General features: G+C 39.4%; 1 protein-coding gene across 4 annotated transcripts in view; it reads right to left on the bottom strand.

Moving 5' to 3' along the window:
- Positions 1–20516, bottom strand: part of LOC117464347 (PH and SEC7 domain-containing protein 1-like) — a 76542-nt gene that overhangs the window by 5152 nt on the left and 50874 nt on the right. For all 4 annotated transcript variants that reach the window (XM_034106724.2, XM_034106725.1, XM_071206652.1 and 1 more), the window contains 6 exons: positions 19960–20003; positions 5796–5989; positions 4636–4706; positions 3718–3875; positions 1839–1983; positions 45–188 (listed from right to left, as the gene is read on the bottom strand). In XM_034106724.2, coding sequence (XP_033962615.1) covers positions 45–188; positions 1839–1983; positions 3718–3875; positions 4636–4706; positions 5796–5989; positions 19960–20003 — 756 coding nt within the window. The remainder of the gene's footprint in view (positions 1–44; positions 189–1838; positions 1984–3717; positions 3876–4635; positions 4707–5795; positions 5990–19959; positions 20004–20516) is intronic.

The following is a 20516-nucleotide window of genomic DNA, read 5'->3' as shown; positions in this document are numbered from 1 at the left end:
TCACTGCATTTCCCATTTCTTTCTTTTATCAGTGTGCAGCTCACCTCAAACTCTAGGTACTCATCCCGCTGTCGGTACTCTTCCAGCTCGCGCCCTTTGACCTTGCGGTCGGGGGGGTAGGAGCGCAGCTCAGTCAGCTCAGTGGACAGGGCTCTGAAGCGGTTTTCATGGGATCTGACCTGCTCCTCCTGTAAGAACAAGGTCAACACGGAGACATGAGGGGAGGGGAGGCAAGGAGGACACACATGCCTCCTTTCAGTTAGTGTTTGAATGTTCTGAACTGAAATACCGTCCTGTTTGTCAGGGTAGTGGTGCAACTGTGAAATTAAAAACAAATATCCCGTTCGAACAAGATGAGAAGAATAGAATAACAAGACAAAGAAAAATGTCTTGTTATGACATAAAGTGTTCTGAGAAGCTTTTCACTTTCCCGTCACAACAGATCGACTCGAGAAGTGAAAAGCCTGCACTCATAAACCACCAGTGATTTATTACATCAGTGTTAGGTGGAGCGTTTAGTCATGAAAATATCATTCTAATTACTCGCCGTCAAGTTATGAAAAATGATGTGTCCACTCCTTTTGAAAAGGCCTTTTTTGAAGGATTTGTTTCGCCTTGTTTTGATTTGTGATAAATGTAATTTGAGAGATACGTATTTGTTTCCCACCTTTTTTAATTACGCCAAACTGTAACTGTCTGAAATTGGTAAAAGTTTGTTTGAAATCTTTCACTATCTGATTACATTTTTGGTAATGTAAACATTTATGGGATGCCAGGTTTTGTACTTTGCAGATTACAGTATTCAGTGTTACAGGCATACATTTGCAGTAGTGGAAAAGTACATTTACTCAAGTACTGTACTGAAGCACCATTTAAGGTACTTTTTCCAATATATTTATTTGATAACTTTAGTAACTTAAAAAATTAAGCTGTTTGCATACAAATCAAATTATTCTATTCTCACTGTTTCCAGAATTCTAACAAACTAAGCAGTAATCGATGAATGGAGAAAATAATAGGCAGAATAATCCATAATTTAAATGATAATTTGTTGAAATTGAACTCAACTCTTTCAACTACATCGGTGAAATATTTCTTTAATAGCAAAGCATGAGGAATAATAATGTAGTTTTATAATATGATTTCCTTCACACGGGATCTTAAAGGTAGGATTTGAAAATACACAACCGAAATAAATCTGCCTCTTCCTTCAGACTTCCTTACAGAGCCCCTCCTCCAACACACACGAACGCGCACATGACCAATGAGGGCACGAGATAAGTTTGTGCACAGATGGAAGGCTGACAGGCAGGTAGGCCATCCAGTTACTTTAGCCGGGCCGACTCAAATGATTGGTCGTGCTTTTTACAGTACTACGGCTTCCACAGATGAAATATTTGTATGTATTTATTGTCAAAGCATTTAATGTATTCATTGCTATCAGGATGTTAAGAGCATTCCATGGAATATAACAACAAGTGTTTCTGAAGTGAATTACCTACCCCACCTTTAATATACATCAAATAATTAAAGTACATTTTTCTTATTACACTAACAAACCACCATTTTCAATGCAGGACTTTCATTGTCATCTGTTAAAGGGTATCTTTTCAAATGGGTGTAAATCCTTTAACCTAGCCAATGAACTGAACACTTTCTCATTCAGTGTATGAACTGGGTCCTATAATGCTCTTTTCGAGGGGGGATGGGGGTGGGGGGAAAACTCGCTCTTGAGGGAACTGTGGCATTTTAGTCTTTGCAGACCATTTACATGATGATGACCCTTTATAACACACAACAGGAAAGGGAAAAACCACAATGGGGCCCCTTTAGGATACCTCCGACAGCTTTGACATGGTCCCAGGCAGCAGCGGCCGGCTGAACTTCTTCTGGGAGCCGATGGCTGCTGGGAAAGGAGGAGCTGAGAACATGGTGGCCACTGTGTTGATCCTTGTGATCCAAGACTGCATCTGCTCCGCGTTCCTGCGATGTATAACACACACAGAATGCAATTAGAAACAGATCTGAAACAGGAGGTACAACACACACTTATCAGCCCTCTCCATGCCCCCGTCAGCACATGGCCAGCTCACAGCATCAAAGGGATAATTATCGGAGAACGCAGCCTTGCTGTTGACAAAGACATTATTTTGGAGCCAATTAATGCATGAGAGAAAAGGCCCTGTTTTACACGAACAGACCCATTAGGGGCCCATGAGAAATGTCACATTGGCTTAGACAGCCTTGCTTCAATTCCCCAGGGAGCGACGAGGATGGAGAGAGATGGAGAGACAGAAAGAGGAGAGGGAGACACAGAGAGGGGTACAGTATCTGGGACAAATGCAAGCTGCAACTGGAGCACAGAGCCTCCAGGGGGGCTGAAACATGTGGCCAGTCATGTGCCACTTGCTGATCAAACACACACATGCACACCTCCACCTTTCCCCTTAATATACATGTATGTATACAGTACAGGACGTCCTGTGCATGTTTCATTGATCCGTGAGCTCTCTGGGTGTGTTCTGCTGAACACCGTGTGCACAGCTGGCTCTGCATGCGGTTAGCTGGGGTCGGGTGCTCAGCTTCATTAGGCAGCCGCAGTTACGCTACAGAGCTGAAAGCATGTGGACAGCGTATGTCTCTGCATCTTAATCTTCAGGTTTCCAACGGATGCTTTCACCTGCTGCAGGGATTCGCTCACACTCAGCCACAAGAGCCTTAGTAAGCTTCAGCACTGATCATCAGGTCTGCCTAATAATCTAACTCCAAATGTGGATGGGGTGAAGGTCGAAAACTCAATGTGCATGAGTGCAGACCTGTCAAAACTGCTTGGGATAGCCACTTCTTTTTGGTCTATAGTGATATTGTCGCAATGAAGACTTATAGCAAATAGCGGCCACAAAGCTAAACGATCATTATTGTCTTCAAGTGTGTTTGTATGCATAAAACAATTTGGTTGCTAGCTGATTTTGTGTTAAACAAAAACATCTAAATAAGAGCTTTTTTCCCTTCAACAGAAAGGCTGATTTTGCAAGTTATCTTCCGCCACCTTAATGATTCAATATTTTACCACAGAACATTTGAGTACTTGTTAAATAATGAGAGAGAAAGTGCTACTCTGGGATGGGGGAGAAATCTGATTATTTATGAGCTGCATCTATATTCATATTTATAGAAAAGTGGTTACTTGATGTTATCTATCAACCGCCTTTTTGGTTGCAATCATCTATTGCATGTATTCATCTTGGATCATATCTGTAAGAGTGACAGGTGTTTTACTTGTTTTTATATTATTTGTATTCATATTTGATTCTTGTTTGTTATTTTGTTTCATTTGTATTTTTTATTTGCTTTCTTGACCAAGTACATTTCACCTTTGAGTAATCAAGAAAAGGTCTTAGGTCCGATGTAACTTAAGTGCATATAAACCCATTAATTGTATGCTGTAGATTTAAAAGGTTTGCTCATTTGCACAGGTACACAAACTTGTCCACACACTTTTGACCACACACTGCAGTTTTGACAGAACAATGTAAATGGCTCATGCATGCTTGCATAGTCAAGATGAAACACAGGTATGCAGGGTATGATTAAGGTTTAGTTCTGGTTTTACGGTCTGCTGCAGATGCTGTGCAGCAGACCGTGCACACGCTCCACAGTATGTAGTAGTGTGTACACATGATGTCAGCTCAGTGAGGAACACAGAGCAGGACTCACGGGGCCTGGAAGAGATACACCCTCCAGTCGGCGGTGCGCAGGTAGAAGACGTTGGGCCTCTTGCTGTAGTCTGAAGCCTTCATGGCCAGAGAGTGGTGGATGGACACGGCGTTCTTCAGGTCCTCCTCTGATAGCTGCTTGTCAGGCCTGTACTCCCCCTGGCAGGGCAGTAATGAATAAGACATGAATGCTATGATTAACACCAAGGGGTCTCAGCACTTATTAAAGTGGGAGTGCTGACAAAGAAGAGATTTGATTGGACGAGCAGCAGGAGAGTTACATGTGAACAGAGCAGTGCTTTGAAAGTATCCCTTGTGAAAACAACTGATTAATTCTCTCATCTAAACGCACCTGCTGCTGGACTACACTCTTAGATATAAAGGTTCTAACTAGAACAAAAGGGGGTTCTTCAGCTTGTTACCAAGGGGGACCTGTTTGTGGTTCTTGGTAGAACCTTTTATATAGGCTCCAACCTAAAACCCAACCTAAAAGGGTTCTACCAAGAACAAAAGAGGGTTTTAGCTAGAACTCAACATGAAAGTGAACTAACCAAGAACCCTTTCAGAGGGTTTTACCCGGAACCCAACATAAAAAGGGTTTTTACCTAGAACGGTAGCTGCTGTGTTGGCAGAGGTTGCCCCACATGAAGCCAGGACAATGTGTCACAGCCCTTTTTAAACATGTAAACAGGATATTGGCTGTGACTCCATCGGACATACTGCTTGATATAAAGCATTCTGCAGAATGTGTATGAAAGTAACCCGACACAAAAGAACATTCTGGAAAGTAAAGTAAAAACAGTCACAAGTAATACAATTGTTTCTAATACAGACTTTTTCTGGCAGACTAAAAAAAACAAATAAATAACTAAATAAATACCAAAGTAAAATATACTCAGTAATAATGTGAGTTACTTACTTTTTGCAGATAGAGAATAAGCCCTTTGAGGATGATATAGAAGGTCTTCCAACCTCTCTTCCCTCTTGGTGCTGCGAGGAGAAAAAGTGATAACATCAAAAACACATATACAATTGCCTTATATGTTACATTTGTTTTAGTTTTGACCTACTTTCCACTTGATGTATTAGATTAATTAAATACATGTATGAGCTTGTGTGGATTAACCCTCCAAGTCCAGGGGGCAAGGAACACATTCAATTAGGATTTATTCAAAGATATAAATCGTGAAAGTATGCAGAGAACTAGATACTGCATTCAAAGATGGAGCCTTTTTGCCTTAACTATAACTGAACCTTATTGTGGGGTGGGTAATTCAACTGTATGTCAATGATTGTCTTTCGAGGATTGCGTTTTTTGTTGTTGCAGAAAAAAAGCAGTTAAAAGCTAATGTTTTCAACCCAGATCTGCCTATAATATTCTTAATACTTCAAATATTGAACTGTGGTAACAAACAATACAGTACACTTTCAAAATGAATGGAGAAAAGCATTTCGTGTAAAGTAAGATGTATATAGTCAACCTCGAACACGCTGATTCATCCTTCTTCCTCACAATTTACATTTTTTTACCTGATACAAACTTTAGCTATGAACTTTTCCTTACATTTTTGTAAAGCACTTTATAACTTCAGATTGAGTCAATAGAAATGTTATCAATAATGTCAAATCAGAACAAATTAGGTGGAGATCATGTGTAGTGGTAAAACAAATAATTACCTTTTAATTTGTTCACTATTTTATAATAATTTAGATTAATCGATTAATATATTGGTCTATAAGATGTCAGAAAATAGTGAAAAGTATCCATCCCAATCTCTCAAAATCAAAGGAGTTGTCTTTAAATGTCTTGTTGAGTCAGCTGGGACATTCACTTCCCAATGATATAAAACAAAAATGCAAGAAAATCTTTATATTTCAGAGGCTGAAAACAGCATGTGTGACATTTTTGCATAACAGTTAAAAATATTGACTGGCGATCGACTATTCGACATACTGACTTAACGTTGCAGCTCTAACGATGTGTGATCAAAGGTTCAATAATAGATACTAAATGGACCTTGAGGTGAGCTTATTTTGAAACTGTAGGTGGTAAAACGTAAAAAAATATATCCTTCGTACTTCTCTTGCCGTCAGAGTCTGCATGCACTTTGCGGACGAGGAAGCCGTTCTTGTAGAGCAGCGACCCGGACGGATGCGCCTCCTCTGTCGGGGGCTTCCCACTGCTGCCCTCCGCCTTCAGAGATCTGGAGGCGGTGGAGTCACACAGGCTGTCCCCGAGCTCCGAGAACGACTTCCGCAGCTCTTCCTCGTCGCTATGGAGACAAGAAAAAAAAGAGAATGAAAAAAAGAAGCAGATCCCATGGTGATCAACACTTATGTGTCATGTCTCATTTGCAATGCGAATAAACACATCATCATTCATCCTGTCCATGTGCCTCTCACTCTGTGCTTGTTACAGGACAACAGGTCCAGAGATTTCACACACTTACTGTACGCGGGGAACTTTTATTTTCATACAGAACACATGAGTAATATCCAACCTCTACGGCTAGTGTGTTGCTTGCCAGAGCTTTATAGTTGCACAATACATTTACAAAGCATCCTGTAGGCTAACTTCAAAGCTTTAACTGTGTGTCTTCCTGCTCCGGTCCTCCTGGGAAGCACTCTCCTTGATCAAAAAAGAACCACAGCTAAGCTAAAGAGTGACACCATCTATCTTGCTCCACCTTTGAGGTGAAAAACAGGGGCATCTTTACCCTGGGGGGGGTCGGTCGACTCCTCTCAGACACACAGGCGCACCACTCTTACTCCTCCACCCTCTTGAAGCCTCATAGAGTACTTTAATACTTCATAGTGATACAACATTACATCTCAGTCTTATTTTATAAGCCAGCCTGGATCTGCAGAGGAAGACTGTGTGAAATTGAAGGTTTCACAACAACTGAATTGGTGTGAGAATCTTATTTATTTGTGTGAACGGAAATTGTGTTCATATGGAAGACATTTAATAAACACCTCTTAGATACTAGCCTGAGGTATGTCCGTATCAACTTTTAGTACTACACTACTACCTACAATCATTTTAAAAATACATCTGAAAAGTATTTAAAGACACCCTTATGCTTCCTGTGGTGTGTTATATAGGTTGTTGTGCATGTAAATGGTCCGCAAAGGCTAGAATAAAAAGGTGGCTCACGTGATGACATCATTATGTTACACTAAAGCTTCTATTGGCTAGCGCTGCAGCAAATTGTACGTGATAGGCGGGACTGTTACTGCTTATTATTGGAACTTTTATGAATTATTTAAACGTTGTTGTTTTCTTTTATCCTTTACTTCTTTAAGTCGACTATTGTTTTTTATTTGGGATGGTATCTTTATAATACATTTTTGGCTACTAACTACTGCATAATGTTCAAACCTTTATCATAGTGTTTTTTAAATGTGAGTAGGTGAAATGTAAAAGATACAATAAATAATACAAATAGACAGCACAGTGTAAAGCACCATATCTGATGGACACAGCTAAATAAATATGACCAACGTTGTGGTTAACTGTAACATAGTTTCATTTCCATCATTAAAAAAATATTAGAGAAATTGCTGAAAAGATAATTTACCAGCTTCTGTTTTTTATTAAAGAAAGTTTTCAGGCTGAGAGTTGTTGCTTAAGTTTCTGCGCAGATCGCTCATTAGAAACATTCCTTGAGGAGCCATCTCTGTAAATGAGGAGTGTTCATGAGCTGCTGAGTTCCTGCTCACTTGACTGCAGCTTTTTTATTAAACTACTCTGATGTGCGCTGTACTGTAAGTGTTCTTGTGTGTGTGTCTTTCCAAAAAACATGTATCTTATTTTGGTCTTTTCCATCTCTCTTCTATCCACCAACAGTGCATTTAACCATTGTTTGGATGATGAAATACTTTTGTTACGGTGATTTCATTTGGTTAAAAGTAGCATTTTTCTTTTTACCATTTTTGTGTTGTAAATAGTTTTCATTACTTTTTCATTACTTTTACCAAATAGTCGTCCATTTTATTTTCATTTGTAGACATTTTTAAGTTTAATTTTTTATTATTCCCTTTTTTGTTTCTATTTTAATGTATATTCCAGTTTCAGGGATGCAAACTCATCAGGTATGAAAAAGGTGTCAAGGATCCGAGACCCCGACCCCACGGAATATCGGCTTTAAAATGAGGAATAACAGATGATTTTAGCAGTCAGAGCAACTAAAGCAGCAGGTAATAATAACAGAAACGCCAAAGAGTCACATCCAATAGAAATATATAAAAGCATTTATTTTAATTGTGGAGCAGTCAGTTTATAATTTTGGCAGCACTGTTGAGCATTTTGAAAATGTATTTTCATGCCTCTGTGCAAGGCTTTAGTCTTTCTATCTGTATAGCCACTGGTGTAAAGTAACTAAGTTCATAAACTCAAGTACTACTTGGGTACAGTTTTGAGATACTTTATTTAAGTATTTAAATGTTTTGCTACTTTGTTCTTCTACTCCACTACAGTTCAGAGGTACATGGTGTACTTCTACTCCACTACATGTGTTTAATACCTTTAGTTACCTCGCAGATCTGGATGAATGATGGTAAATATAATTAAGTGTTAAATCAGACTTTAGTTCCACCTGGAGTAAATCCACAAGCTACCCTGCAGGATACAAAGTCATTCAAACTAGCTGCCCCTTTACCAGCTTTGAGAACACTTTGATGATCAATCATTATAAAACATATCATATATATTATTCTGAAATGGACCAATCTGCACAATGACTACTTTTACTGTCGCTACTTTCACTATATTTTGATGAGAATACTTTTATACTTTTACTTGAGTAACATTTTGAATGCAGTACTTTTACTGTAACATAGTATTCCTACACTCTGGTACTTTTACTTTTACTCAAGTACAAGATCTGAGTACTTCTACTTTTACTCTAGTACAAGATCTGAGTGCTTCTACTTTTACTCAAGTACAATATATATATACTTATACCACCTCCGTTTATAGCCTATGAAAAAAAACTATTAGAAAACGAAGGCTAAAGCTAACGTCAGCAGATAGTGACAATGTATGCTAGTTAGCTAGCTCAACGATTCCTTAAACAATATTGCGACAGAAACATTTTTCAGTTCACATCACGCTCTGCCGCTCTGACAGGGAGCTCTGCTCTGAACACCTGAACGCCCCGTTCTAACAGCTGTTCACCAGCGGTCCAGTCTGTGCCACAGTGACTCCGGACCACACAGAACGAACGCACCCGTAGGTAATGTAGCTGCTGAAGCTAGACCCTCATCGCCGAGCAGCAGAGCCGTAATACATCCAAGAGCAGAGCCGACACGCAGGAAGACTCGAGCACACAGCTCGCGCTGCATTATAATATATAAAAAAAGAACACCATGCGTGTCATGATGGCACATAACAGCTCGCGGCTGCAGATTACTCCGGTTCCCAGACCCCCCCCCATACCCCAAAAATATTTTTATTGCAGATCTACATGAATCACACAAACGACCTATTTTGGGTTCAAAACGGCGAATTTCGCCGAAAGGTGACAAGTTTGCATCCCTGCAGTTTATTAACCCGTGGTTTATTTCGTATGTGTTTGATCATGGCTCTATTACCCTTTTGTTACCGTTTCAAAAACACCTTTTTGTTTATTTATTTAAAAATGTGTGTTTAATGTAAATTCATGTCAACTAGCCCCTTTTTTATTTTGTACATGTTTTTTTAATTTTTATTATTGTTATTTTTTATTTATTCTTAATTCTATATATTTTTTTCTTTACCAACTGGTATAATATTTGGTATCTGTTGTTGCTTCTATTATGCCCTTTTTTTTTTAAATGTAAGCATTTCCCTTCTGTTTTACTTTTTACTTTCTTTAAAGTATTGTCTCTATTAATTATTATGTGTGTGTCCATCACAGCATTTATTTTCATCTGTTCTTTAAATTCCCTCGAAATGTCTGTTCCTGAGTATATGAATTGCTTGTATAAATATATATTACCGTATTGTATGTTTTGCACTGGAAACATCAAGACAATACTAAGTGTACACATTACTACAGCAGCGCTAATCCCATTCTGCTCTAAATAACCGCTGTATGGATTATTTGGGTGTTTTTTAAAGGGATTTGTCACATCAGGAGATGATAAATGCTTTGAGCATCAACACTGAACGTCTCTGCCTGGTGAGGTAACATGGCAATTCCACTTGTTACCTCACCAGCCGGCACCCATGTAAAAGTTCAGCCCAAAAATAGAAAGATGGCTGTATGCCGAACCCCCCCGAGACCACGCTATGAGTAACCAACAGAACATAACAGCAGTTAACCCTGTGCAGGAGCCAGGGAGAGAAAAGGGAGATGGAGCCAATGAGCATGCAGCCTGTTGCCTGGTAACTGCTGGCCTGTTTCAATACCATTCTACACGGAGGCAAAGTGGAGAGGAGATAGAGAGGGGGGGAGGATGGAGGAGAGAGATAGAGGAGTGAGGAGACAGAGACTGAAGAGGGGGGGAAGACAAAGCTGATCCTTCTTAGATGGCAGAACATTATCCTCAATGATGTGAGTGAGAGGAGGAGGGGAGAGGAAAACAATAACAAAGGAAAACAAAAGGTAAGGAAAGAAGGGAAAGGAACAGATAAGAAAAGGAAGGAATACAGAAGATAGCAAGAGGAAACATTTGAAGGAAAGGAGAGGACAGGATAAGACTAACGAACACTGAACTAAGGAAAGGTTGCGGAAAAAAGTAAATAAAGAAAGAAAAGAAGGTGACAAAATGAAAAGGAAATTGATCAAACAAATGATAGCAAAGGAAGAGAGAGGATTGGCGGTTTAGGAACATTGGAAAAAAGGAAAGTACAAAAAAGAGACTAAAGAAAAGGAGATAAAAGGAAAAGGTAGGAAATATATTTTTTAAAAGATTAGGAAAAAAAGAAAGAAACAGAGGTAACAAAAGAAAGGATAACAACAACAGTGGAAATGAAACGTATTAAAAGAGGGAAATTGATTGGGGGAGGAGAGAAGAGGAAAAGGAAAAAAACGTAAGGAAAAAGAAAATGAAATGAAAAGAACAAAAGGAAAAGAAGCAGGGCATGGAGCAGAAGAGAAACAAAGGGAAATAATGATATTCATAGAAAAAACCAACAAAAAAAAGAATGACCATAAAAGAAAGAGATTAAAAATACAGGCAGGAAAAAAGTAAATTCTAGGAAAATGGAAATAAAACGAATGAAACTGAGAGAAAAGAAAGACAATAAAAAGTCCATTAATGAACATTGATATATATATATATATATATATGTATATGTATATATGTGCGGATGGCACACATCTGGCAGGTGAGAGATGGAGGCAGCAGACAATAGTGAGACAGGGGATTAGCAGAATGAAAGGAATAATGGAGCAGAGGGGGTCTCACCTGTCCCTCTCCCATCCCTCATTTCACACATTTCAATCTCCACGCTGCACTCATCATGTCCTACTGTCATATTCTACAGAGGAGTATTAGGGTCACGCATAATAGAAAAAAAGAGCAGATATTCTTTTTTGCATCTCAATTTATGTAAATGTATATCCTGGTGACTACATCACTATAGAGAACCGCAGTGACGCGTCCTAAAACCCGGATGTAAACTCCTTCCGGTTCCTTCGTCAAAAACGCAATGCAATTTCTCCATAGGATTTTGGAAAATAGCTCGAAATAAGGTCTGTGGTTGACACACATTTAAGAGACGGATCACGTTTTGTTCAGCCGGAACCATGTCTATCCTACTTTTATCATTTTCGAAGCATAAATCTAGTCGCAAGAAGCAAAATGCTAACGTTATGCTATAAAGGAACTACAGCAGGGTCGCTGCTTCAACGTCACGCCAACTTAAGATCCATATTCAAACATACAGATTGTAAATGGTACAAGTTTTTATTTTTTATTTTGTTGAAGTGTTTGTTTGAACAGTTTGCAGGAGGCAGGTAGGCTACTTGCTTTCAAGCAGAACAGGGCAAACAAACTTAGCGGGAGTGTTTTACATGTTCGGTGTAATGACGTAAAACGGCCTGGACAACTTCTGTAGTCCTATTCAGCCACTTGTTAACAACCATCGTTTTTCAGACACGTAAACTCTTCAAAAATCACCAGCTGATGATGTATTTAATGTCGTAGAACAAAACGTGATCTGTCTCTTCAATTTGTGTAAAACACAGACCTTATTTGGAGCTATTTTCCAAAATCCTATGGAGAAATTGCATGGAACCGGACGTGGTAAAAATGCTAAGTTACTTCCGGGTTTTAGGACGCGTCACTGCGGTTCTCTATGCAGTAAATGTTTTGTAAACTCAATTAAGTGTTTTTTTAAGGATCCTTATGACAATCATTTTTAGTCTAACAGGCTTTATGGATAATCGGTGAAAAATTAAAATAAAATAAATGTTGATCTATGGAGTACAGTAAACAAAGACTTGATTTACTGTATGCTGCAAGTTTTAATTTGTTCAATATAAATAAGCTGACAAAATACAGTGGGAATGTCTGGTTACTTGAGAACCACATTTCTTCTCACCATTCCATAGCAATGGGGCGAAATCAAGCGAGGATCACTAGATCATTTGAAAATAGCTACCTCGGTGAAAAGCTTTGAAAGATTCTCGACTGGTTAACACATTTCTACTATTGCACGGTTATACTGTCATATCACCCAACAAAGACAAAACACCAGCAGAAAGACCAGACAATATAATCAATAAGGACAGAGGATGTGTCATGTGATCAGGATGGATATGCCAGTGTGAAGTGATATGTTTTGAGACAAAATGGAGACAGAGTCAATATTCCGGATGTCAGTTGGGAGGGAGTTCAAGAGGTGGGGTGCAGAGAGGCTGAAGGCTCTGGACCCCATGGTGGATAAACTGTGACATGTCTCCATGCTTTAATGTTCAAAGAGCTCTTTATGTTTCTCAAACTGCCTGTGCTGCAGCACCTCTTTTCACCCTCTGTCTGAAACCAGAGCCCAGTCTGCTCTGATTGGTTAGTTGGATGGCTCTGCTTACAGATGTCCCTCCCCTTAGCCTATCACCTATAATGTGTTGCCAATAGAAACACAAGTGTTACATAGTGATGTCACTGAAGTAAACAATGGACTACAATTGAGGCGTTTCAGGCCGGCAGGGAGAAGCTCTCTTTGGAGGGAACATAGGGATTGTAGCCTTTGCAGACCATTTACATGCATAAAAACCTATATAACACACTATAGGAAAGGCATACACCAAAGAGAAAATATAGAGCCCCTTAGGAATAAGTTGAAATAATAAAGAATTACATTCAATACAGTGAAATAAAAATGTTCAGTGTCAAAATGATAATGTTGAGGTATCAGGACACCAGTTGAAATACCCTTACGAGACTCAGGCTGAAGTATCAAGAACAAAGTAGAAATATTGAGAATAAGCGTCAGACTAAAACAGGACCCTCAATTCTACTGTATTCTAGACATTTTGACTTCATTCTCAACATTTCAACTTTAATCTCGAAATGCAATTCCAATTCCACCATGTACACAAAGTTTCTATCAACAGATCTCCCTGTATCTCCGACTTGTTGCGTCTCTCTTTTAGTGCCCACCACCACCACCACCACCACCACCACCTCTCTTCCTCTCTGTGCTCCTACGCCACCCCCGCTCCTCAATGAGGAAGCTTGTGTGTACTGTATACATCTCTGTTTGTGCGTGTGTGTGTTTGTGAGAGAGGAGAACATGTGGGTGCATCCAACTGCACGGTTGAGAGAGTGGCTGTGTCTTTTCTCTGTGGGGGTGTAAAATAACATCCATCGCTGTGTGTTTTGCGTTGTCCTATAATACTCTATGCCTGCCTGCCCACACACACACACACACACACACACACACACACACACACACACACACACACACACACACACACACACACACACACACACACACACACACACACACACACACACACACACACACACACACACACACACACACACACACACACACACACACACACACACACACACACACACACACCTGTAATAACACAATATTTCAGATGTCACATACAAGTTGTATCCATGCTATTGCAGCAAATGGTTTGTCTTAGTGTCTGAAATCACACCTCAATCAAAGTGTTTTTATTAAGCCTCAATCTGCTAGTAAATTAGAAAATCAATACTACCGCTCTATATATAGAATACAAAGTTTATATTTGCATTAGAAAAAACTCATACTACAATAGTATGTACAGTACTGTATATATATACGTATGTAAATGTAAATATCATGTCGTTTTTCTTCTAATTTGTCCATTTAGTGAAGTATTTAAAATGTTTTCTTTCTTTTACTGCCTATTTTATTGTTTATATCCAATACTCATTTGCAACACAGACCTGTAATAGTCTCCCTGATGATATTAGACAAGCCCCACTTTAAAGTCAAGGATAAAAAAATTCTATTTTTACTGCCAACTCTGCCCTTTAAGCCCCTGTCACACTGTCCCGAAATTGACACCCGATGGACACACGATAAAGGAAATGTTCAAATTCGGTTCTGATCGTAGCAACATCGGGCCATTCGTGAGGGCATCTAAGCCATCGTATGACTGCCGGTGGAGTTTCTCAGGCTCCGGCAGCAACTTCGTGAGCGGCAACTTCGTAAGGCACTCGTGAGGGCATCTTGTCAAATCGTGTCATCTTCGTGTTATCATCGGTGCATTCACTCTCACTCTGATCGGGGCGAATGCCCGATGGCACCGATGATAACAAGATGCCCTCACGATGGCCTTACGAAGGGCAACATTTACACACGAATTCAACACGAAAATGAACCTTCGCAAGGTCCTTCGGCAATTTTTTGGCATGCCAAAGATTTTGCCACCGCTCACGAAGTTGCTGCCGGAGCCTGAGAAACTCCGCCAGCGATCATACGATGGCTTAAGATGCCCTCACGAATGGCCCGATGTTGCTACGATCACAGCCGAATTTGAACATTTCCTTTATCGTGTGTCCATCGGGTTGTTTTATTGCACAACAAAATCATGTAAACATATTATGTAAATAACCCAATTTGTGTTCTGTGAAACTAAAAAGGATATAATATATTATTTTGAAGGAGAGTTGACAGGAAGTTGTTGTTGCTATGGAAACAACATTACGGAGAAAACGTAATATTTTCTACATATAAAGACGGATAAAGTAAAGAACAAAGTCTGAAGATATCAGTACAGTATCATAGTACTGTAACATAATTATTTTTGGTACTTTCATTGCAGTTGTATGTCTTAAATGTAATGTAAATGTTGCCTTCGTGTGTGGTTCGGGGCCATCTTCGTGCGAAATTCACAATTCCATATTCGTGTGTCCATCGGGTGTCAATTTCGGGACAGTGTGACAGGGGCTTTAATGGCTTAAAACCAAGCGGCAAACTCTGGGGAAGACCCGGGAAGCCAATACGGAAGTGCCACACACTGCAGTTCATATATTGGCCGATAGGCGATGGCTGCAGAAAGGAGCAATTTCCATAGACCCCCATGTTAAAATGCCCAACTTTACAGCAGAAAAAAACATGTTTCTCTCCCTGGCTCCATACATTTTTATTATCGATATAGTTAGATTCCACCTTCATGATTATGGATCTGTGAGTGAATTGTTTTCTAACGCGACCCTTTTATTTATATTAGGTCTTAACGTTTTTGCATTAATTAGGGCGTGGTCACGTTGAGTGACGGCTCTGTCAAGTGCCTGCCGCTGTTAGCTTCTTGTCTCTCTGCTAGCTGCTCCGTGAAGCTAGCTACAGGGACTCTGCCTGCTCAGCTCATCCAGGAAACACAACTTGTAGCCGGCCGTGGTTCTTTGTTCTTCATGCTTATATATCGGACTATTGTGACTCGCTCTGCGGTTAAAACAGACGGTGCATGAATGCGGTAAGTAAAATTTGAGTGCTTTATTTATGTGTTAATGATTTTAATCAGCTACGTAATGAATGGTAAGGCTTGGGTTAGCATGTAAGCTAGTGGTAGCTACATTGGTGCTAACGATGCTAATCGTAGCCTCCAAGTTAAAATCATAGACTGTACACGAAATAGACAAGTGTTAAGCGTTAAGTGGGATAATACTGTTGAACAAACGGCTTCTGTTTGAGGTTAATAAAAAGGTTAGAGATATTTTATTATGTAGGTAGAACTGGATGCATCTAAGGTTAATTTAAATTGGCTATGCTAGAGTATGTAGACAAGCTAATGTCGAAGTAGTGTATGTGAAATCAACCTCACAATAAGATGTGTGTATATTACAATTATTAATGTCATATTTCAAGATGATTACTTAGATATTACAATATGGTTGATTGAGCTGGAGTTCATTATCGAGCTTACACCTTAACGTCACAGTCATCTGAAGAACGAACCCAAACCTTGTTGTTTTTATTAATTGCATTACCAAATGGGTATCAAATAAACAGTAAGCATTTGTAACACAACTTCCAAAGTTACAGTAAAATAAAAAGGACCCTGACTCGGACAATAAACAATCCAACATGTTCAACAGAAGATACTCAGTGATATTGTTTGTACACATGGTACTTTACATATATATCTGTTTGTTTAAGGTGTCCAGGTGATGCAGACAGGCTGGACCAGAGAGTGAGAGACAGAACTGGACTCCTCACAGCAGTGAACTTCAGCACAGGTACAAAGACTCTTTTTTTCATACTGTACAAAGAATCAAGAAAGATATTGGTTTAAATAAATGAAGTATTGACTTTAATACACTGATATGTATTCCATTAAACAATACTAAATACTCGATCACCTACACATCATTTAAGTTGAGGGTTTTTTCCATGCAAAAAGTTACATTTAAATATTTAGCAATATGACTTTGTCAGCTTTCTAATTTAATGTATTGAAGGCAAAGATATTTAACACAGTGAGTACTGCTACTATTTATCTCTCAATATTGTCTGTAAAAACGTGGTAAAAGTTATTCTTTCAGTGAGACAACAGAGCAAGCTTCTACAGTTGCACTACGTTTTGTAACAGTTAAATATTATTTTGATAATAACATATATTTCAATGTTGATGAACTTCATACTGTTCATTCATAATCTGATTGCTCACTGTTAAAATAAAAAAAAAACATTACAATTACAAAATAATTATATCTACAGCCCCTAAACACACAAACACACCTCTTTCATAAATAACACACTTGTTCTGCAATAATGTTTTATGTTTCCTGTCATTTTTGTTAGGAAAGGACATGCCTGAAAGACACGACATTTTCTCCTTCTCTGAGGGTCAAGAAGAACATCCAAGAGGATCATTAAAAGCTAATATTATGATATTTTAAGACCAGTACATGACATTCACTAAGAAACTACTTTTATTGTGAAAACACAGTCAGCTGATCGAATGCAGCTATTTCCACATCTACACTCCATCAGCTGATTATTTCTATTTGCCTCACTTTATGAGCTTCACATCACTTGTGCCTTGTACCGCAGAGTTTGCAACGTCACAAATAAATGGGGCCAATCTTCAGTCAGATGTGAATGTGTAATCTAACATGTTCAGTAAGAATAATGGACAAAAGGATACAAATACAAATACAATTTATTGAAATGTGAACCAAAAGTTAATCAAATGTTTTAAATAAAAAGCACATATGGACAGAAGGTGTAAACCTATTAAATGTATAAGTAAACACATATAGTCAAATAACGTGACAGACTAGGCCTGTGCAGTATCAGCTATGTCCAGCATGGGCTCCTCCATCAGCCCTGGTCCTCCTCGCTGAGGAAAGACCCTCAGTCCTCTCCACACCAACAGTCAGGATGTCCATCACACAGAGGTTTCTCCCTGAAGTCTCTGCAGCCCTCTGGACACCACGCTGTCTCAATCCGTCCACACTGAATATGAGAGGGGGGGAAATGAAAATAATAAATGCTTTAGACAATAAGAAACATAAAGTTGACTGTTGAGTTGCTCAGTTTTTTTAGATTATCAATACTATTACTGTATAACGAATATCTCAGGTTAAGAGGCACATTCAAATAAAGATTGGTCTTTAAATACATTTTGTCTTTTGAATTGTTTGTCTAAAGTCAAGGATCTAGAACTGGTACTTAGTTTTAATGATACAGTCTGGTTATTATGCTGTTTGGAGGAGGCCTCACAGGTAAGAGCACTAACTAGCTAACATCACATGTACCTTAGCTTGACTTAAATGTATTAAACGTATAGTTAAGTAATTCTGAAGTATTATGCTAAAAACTCAATAACTTAGATTATAATTTATAGTTTTGCTGAATAGTTTCAAGGCCGCTTACCTTAGAAACGTAAAATGCGACGGCAGCGTGCAGATGGGGAGCATGTTAGCTTAGCTTGGTAGCTTCAGCTAGCTCTGGAACTTCCAGCTCGGTGGCAGCAGGTCCCGCGTCGGCTCCGCCTCTTTGCCCTTATTTGGAGAAGGCGGGAGTTGAACTCTGACGTCACTGTCGAGCCGTTAGTGGCCGACTCCGCCTACTAAGGGCTTCACGGCAACTCTGCAGAATCCTATGGGTGACGTCACGGACCCTACGTCCATTTATATATACAGTCTATGCTTAAAACGTATCTCTTCAAATCCTTGAAATCCACTCTTTTTCTAGTATACTATTCTCATATAAACTAGCAAAATGCATTATGTTTATCGTCTTTCACAGAATTGTTTTTCATCATGCACCAGAATACAAATGCATTGTGTGAAAACTGTTAAAGTATAACAGAATATAATACGCACTTTGTTTTGCTGTGATTACAATCTGCAAATTGCGAACACAACATGAAGACAAACATTCCTAGCAAGACAAACCAAAGCAGCCTCAAAATGGATACACAACAGAAGTGTGTCACAGGGTGTTGTGTTTGCAGTCAACTTAGTTAGCAAGTGAAAAAATGTCCTCTGTCTGTGTGATGAAATATGCATCAACTAAGCAAGGAGGGTGTGAACGTGGTGGCAAAAGTGACACTGTGCTATGCTTCCAAAAAGCGTTTTCAGAGCATGATCTACTCTATTTCAATGATACTGGCATGCTAGTGCATATCTCTGCTGCCAAAGAGGAAAAAAACACTGCTGGGAGCCGAGTCTCTTAATCTGTAATTACTTTTTGTTTGGAGGTGGATTCTCCATTTGCTCGGTGGTGTTTACGCGTCTTAAACAAATGACATATGTTCTATCCCCGCATGGCCTCTTATGTGGTGGCAGTGTTTAAATAGCTGTCTACATGTCAGTGGAGATGTTTAAACTGGATTGCCTGGCTCTCTGCGGATCTCCTCCTCGATCTGCTCCTCTGACCACTTTTTTTCCTGCTGCAGCTATTTTTGGAGAGGTAGTGGGAGGCTGTGGTCACACCTTTATACAGGATGCAGGTAAAGAGCCATTTAAATCATCCCTCTCTCTCTGTTAGTCATTGTTTTTCTTCTTCCCCTTCACATTCACATGTACTGAAGCCGCACAAACACGTTTCCTGTGTACATTTGTACATGGGCATATCCATCTGGTACCCTGTGTGTGTTTGCTACTGAGAGAACACAGGGAGGAAAGAGCAATGCGGTGGCTATGGAGTCGTATCCATGGTGCCGTAACTATGGCAACAAAGCTTGGAAAGCTAGTGACTTAATTGGCATCTCTGAGGCGCTCTGCAACTGTGATCGAGAATAGCAACCCTTGACACACTAATGTTTCCTTCGCATGCCAGACAACGCTCACGTCATTAATGAAGACGCTAAACGGATTTATCAATATCCCTTATCGTTTCCTGTCATTCAGGACAGTGTGTGTGTGTGTGTGTGTGTGTGTGTGTGTGTGTGTGTGTGTGTGTGTGTGTGTGTGTGTGTGTGTGTGTGTGTGTGTGTGTGTGTGTATTGAAGGCAGAACACTACAGCCAAACACAGCCTTTTCTCATGCATTATTCATAAATAAAAAAAATACACATTTAGATGTTGGATAACTGCACTTTTTTGTATTTGTGTCGTTAAATGTGTCATGTGTATTTGTGTCGTTAAATGTGTCAAGTTAGCACTCATTTGCATAATTTATACTTGAAATACAGAAAATAAATCTCTTAAATAAGTAAACACCTCGGCTGGTTTCATGGTGATATTTATAAGTTAGATTTTTACCCATTTCACCAGTAGTGTCTCCTTAAATGTGTGGTTGAGTTCATCATTGTTACAGAACAAATTAAGGTGAAAAATATGAACATAAGAAGACTTACAGTGTCCATTGCAGCTTCTGATTCTTGATTGAGTTGTAGAGAGCCTGCAGAGGGAAAACAAGACCATCTTTTAGACAAATATGACAAACAGCAGCAATGTTGAGTGGTTAGATCAAATATTACAGCAGGGTGGGCAAGCCCGGCCTCATTCAATAAATTGTACTCAGGGAAATGTCATCCCCTTTCACAATTCTCAAACAGCCCTTTGCCTGAGCCCAACTCATTTTATTTTGCCGAACAATCTATCAATCATCCAATCAGCAGACCACCACAACATCAGTTACAAAGCCATTATCTGTCGAGCACCCGCCTGCCAACAGATAGACGAGCAAATCAATCTGCCCCAATAAATAATTAAGCTGCTTTGACTCAAATGCATCGAGTGGCAGAGAGCAAAAATGTAGTTATATCTTATATCTATATCAACCATACTATGCGAGCAACCGTAGCCTCCCCCCGGGGCGGGACTACCTGAATGTGGCCACGCCTCCCGTTCCCGTCACCCTTTTCTCTTCAGAGAGCGAGCAACAACTGAAGCAGAGAAAGTAAAACGTTTG

The sequence above is a fragment of the Pseudochaenichthys georgianus genome, chromosome 19, assembly GCF_902827115.2.
Source record: "Pseudochaenichthys georgianus chromosome 19, fPseGeo1.2, whole genome shotgun sequence".
In the NCBI taxonomy this organism is placed as follows: Eukaryota; Metazoa; Chordata; class Actinopteri; order Perciformes; family Channichthyidae; genus Pseudochaenichthys; species Pseudochaenichthys georgianus.
Note: the sequence above shows the minus strand (reverse complement) of the source record. Positions and strands in the feature narration are given on the sequence as shown.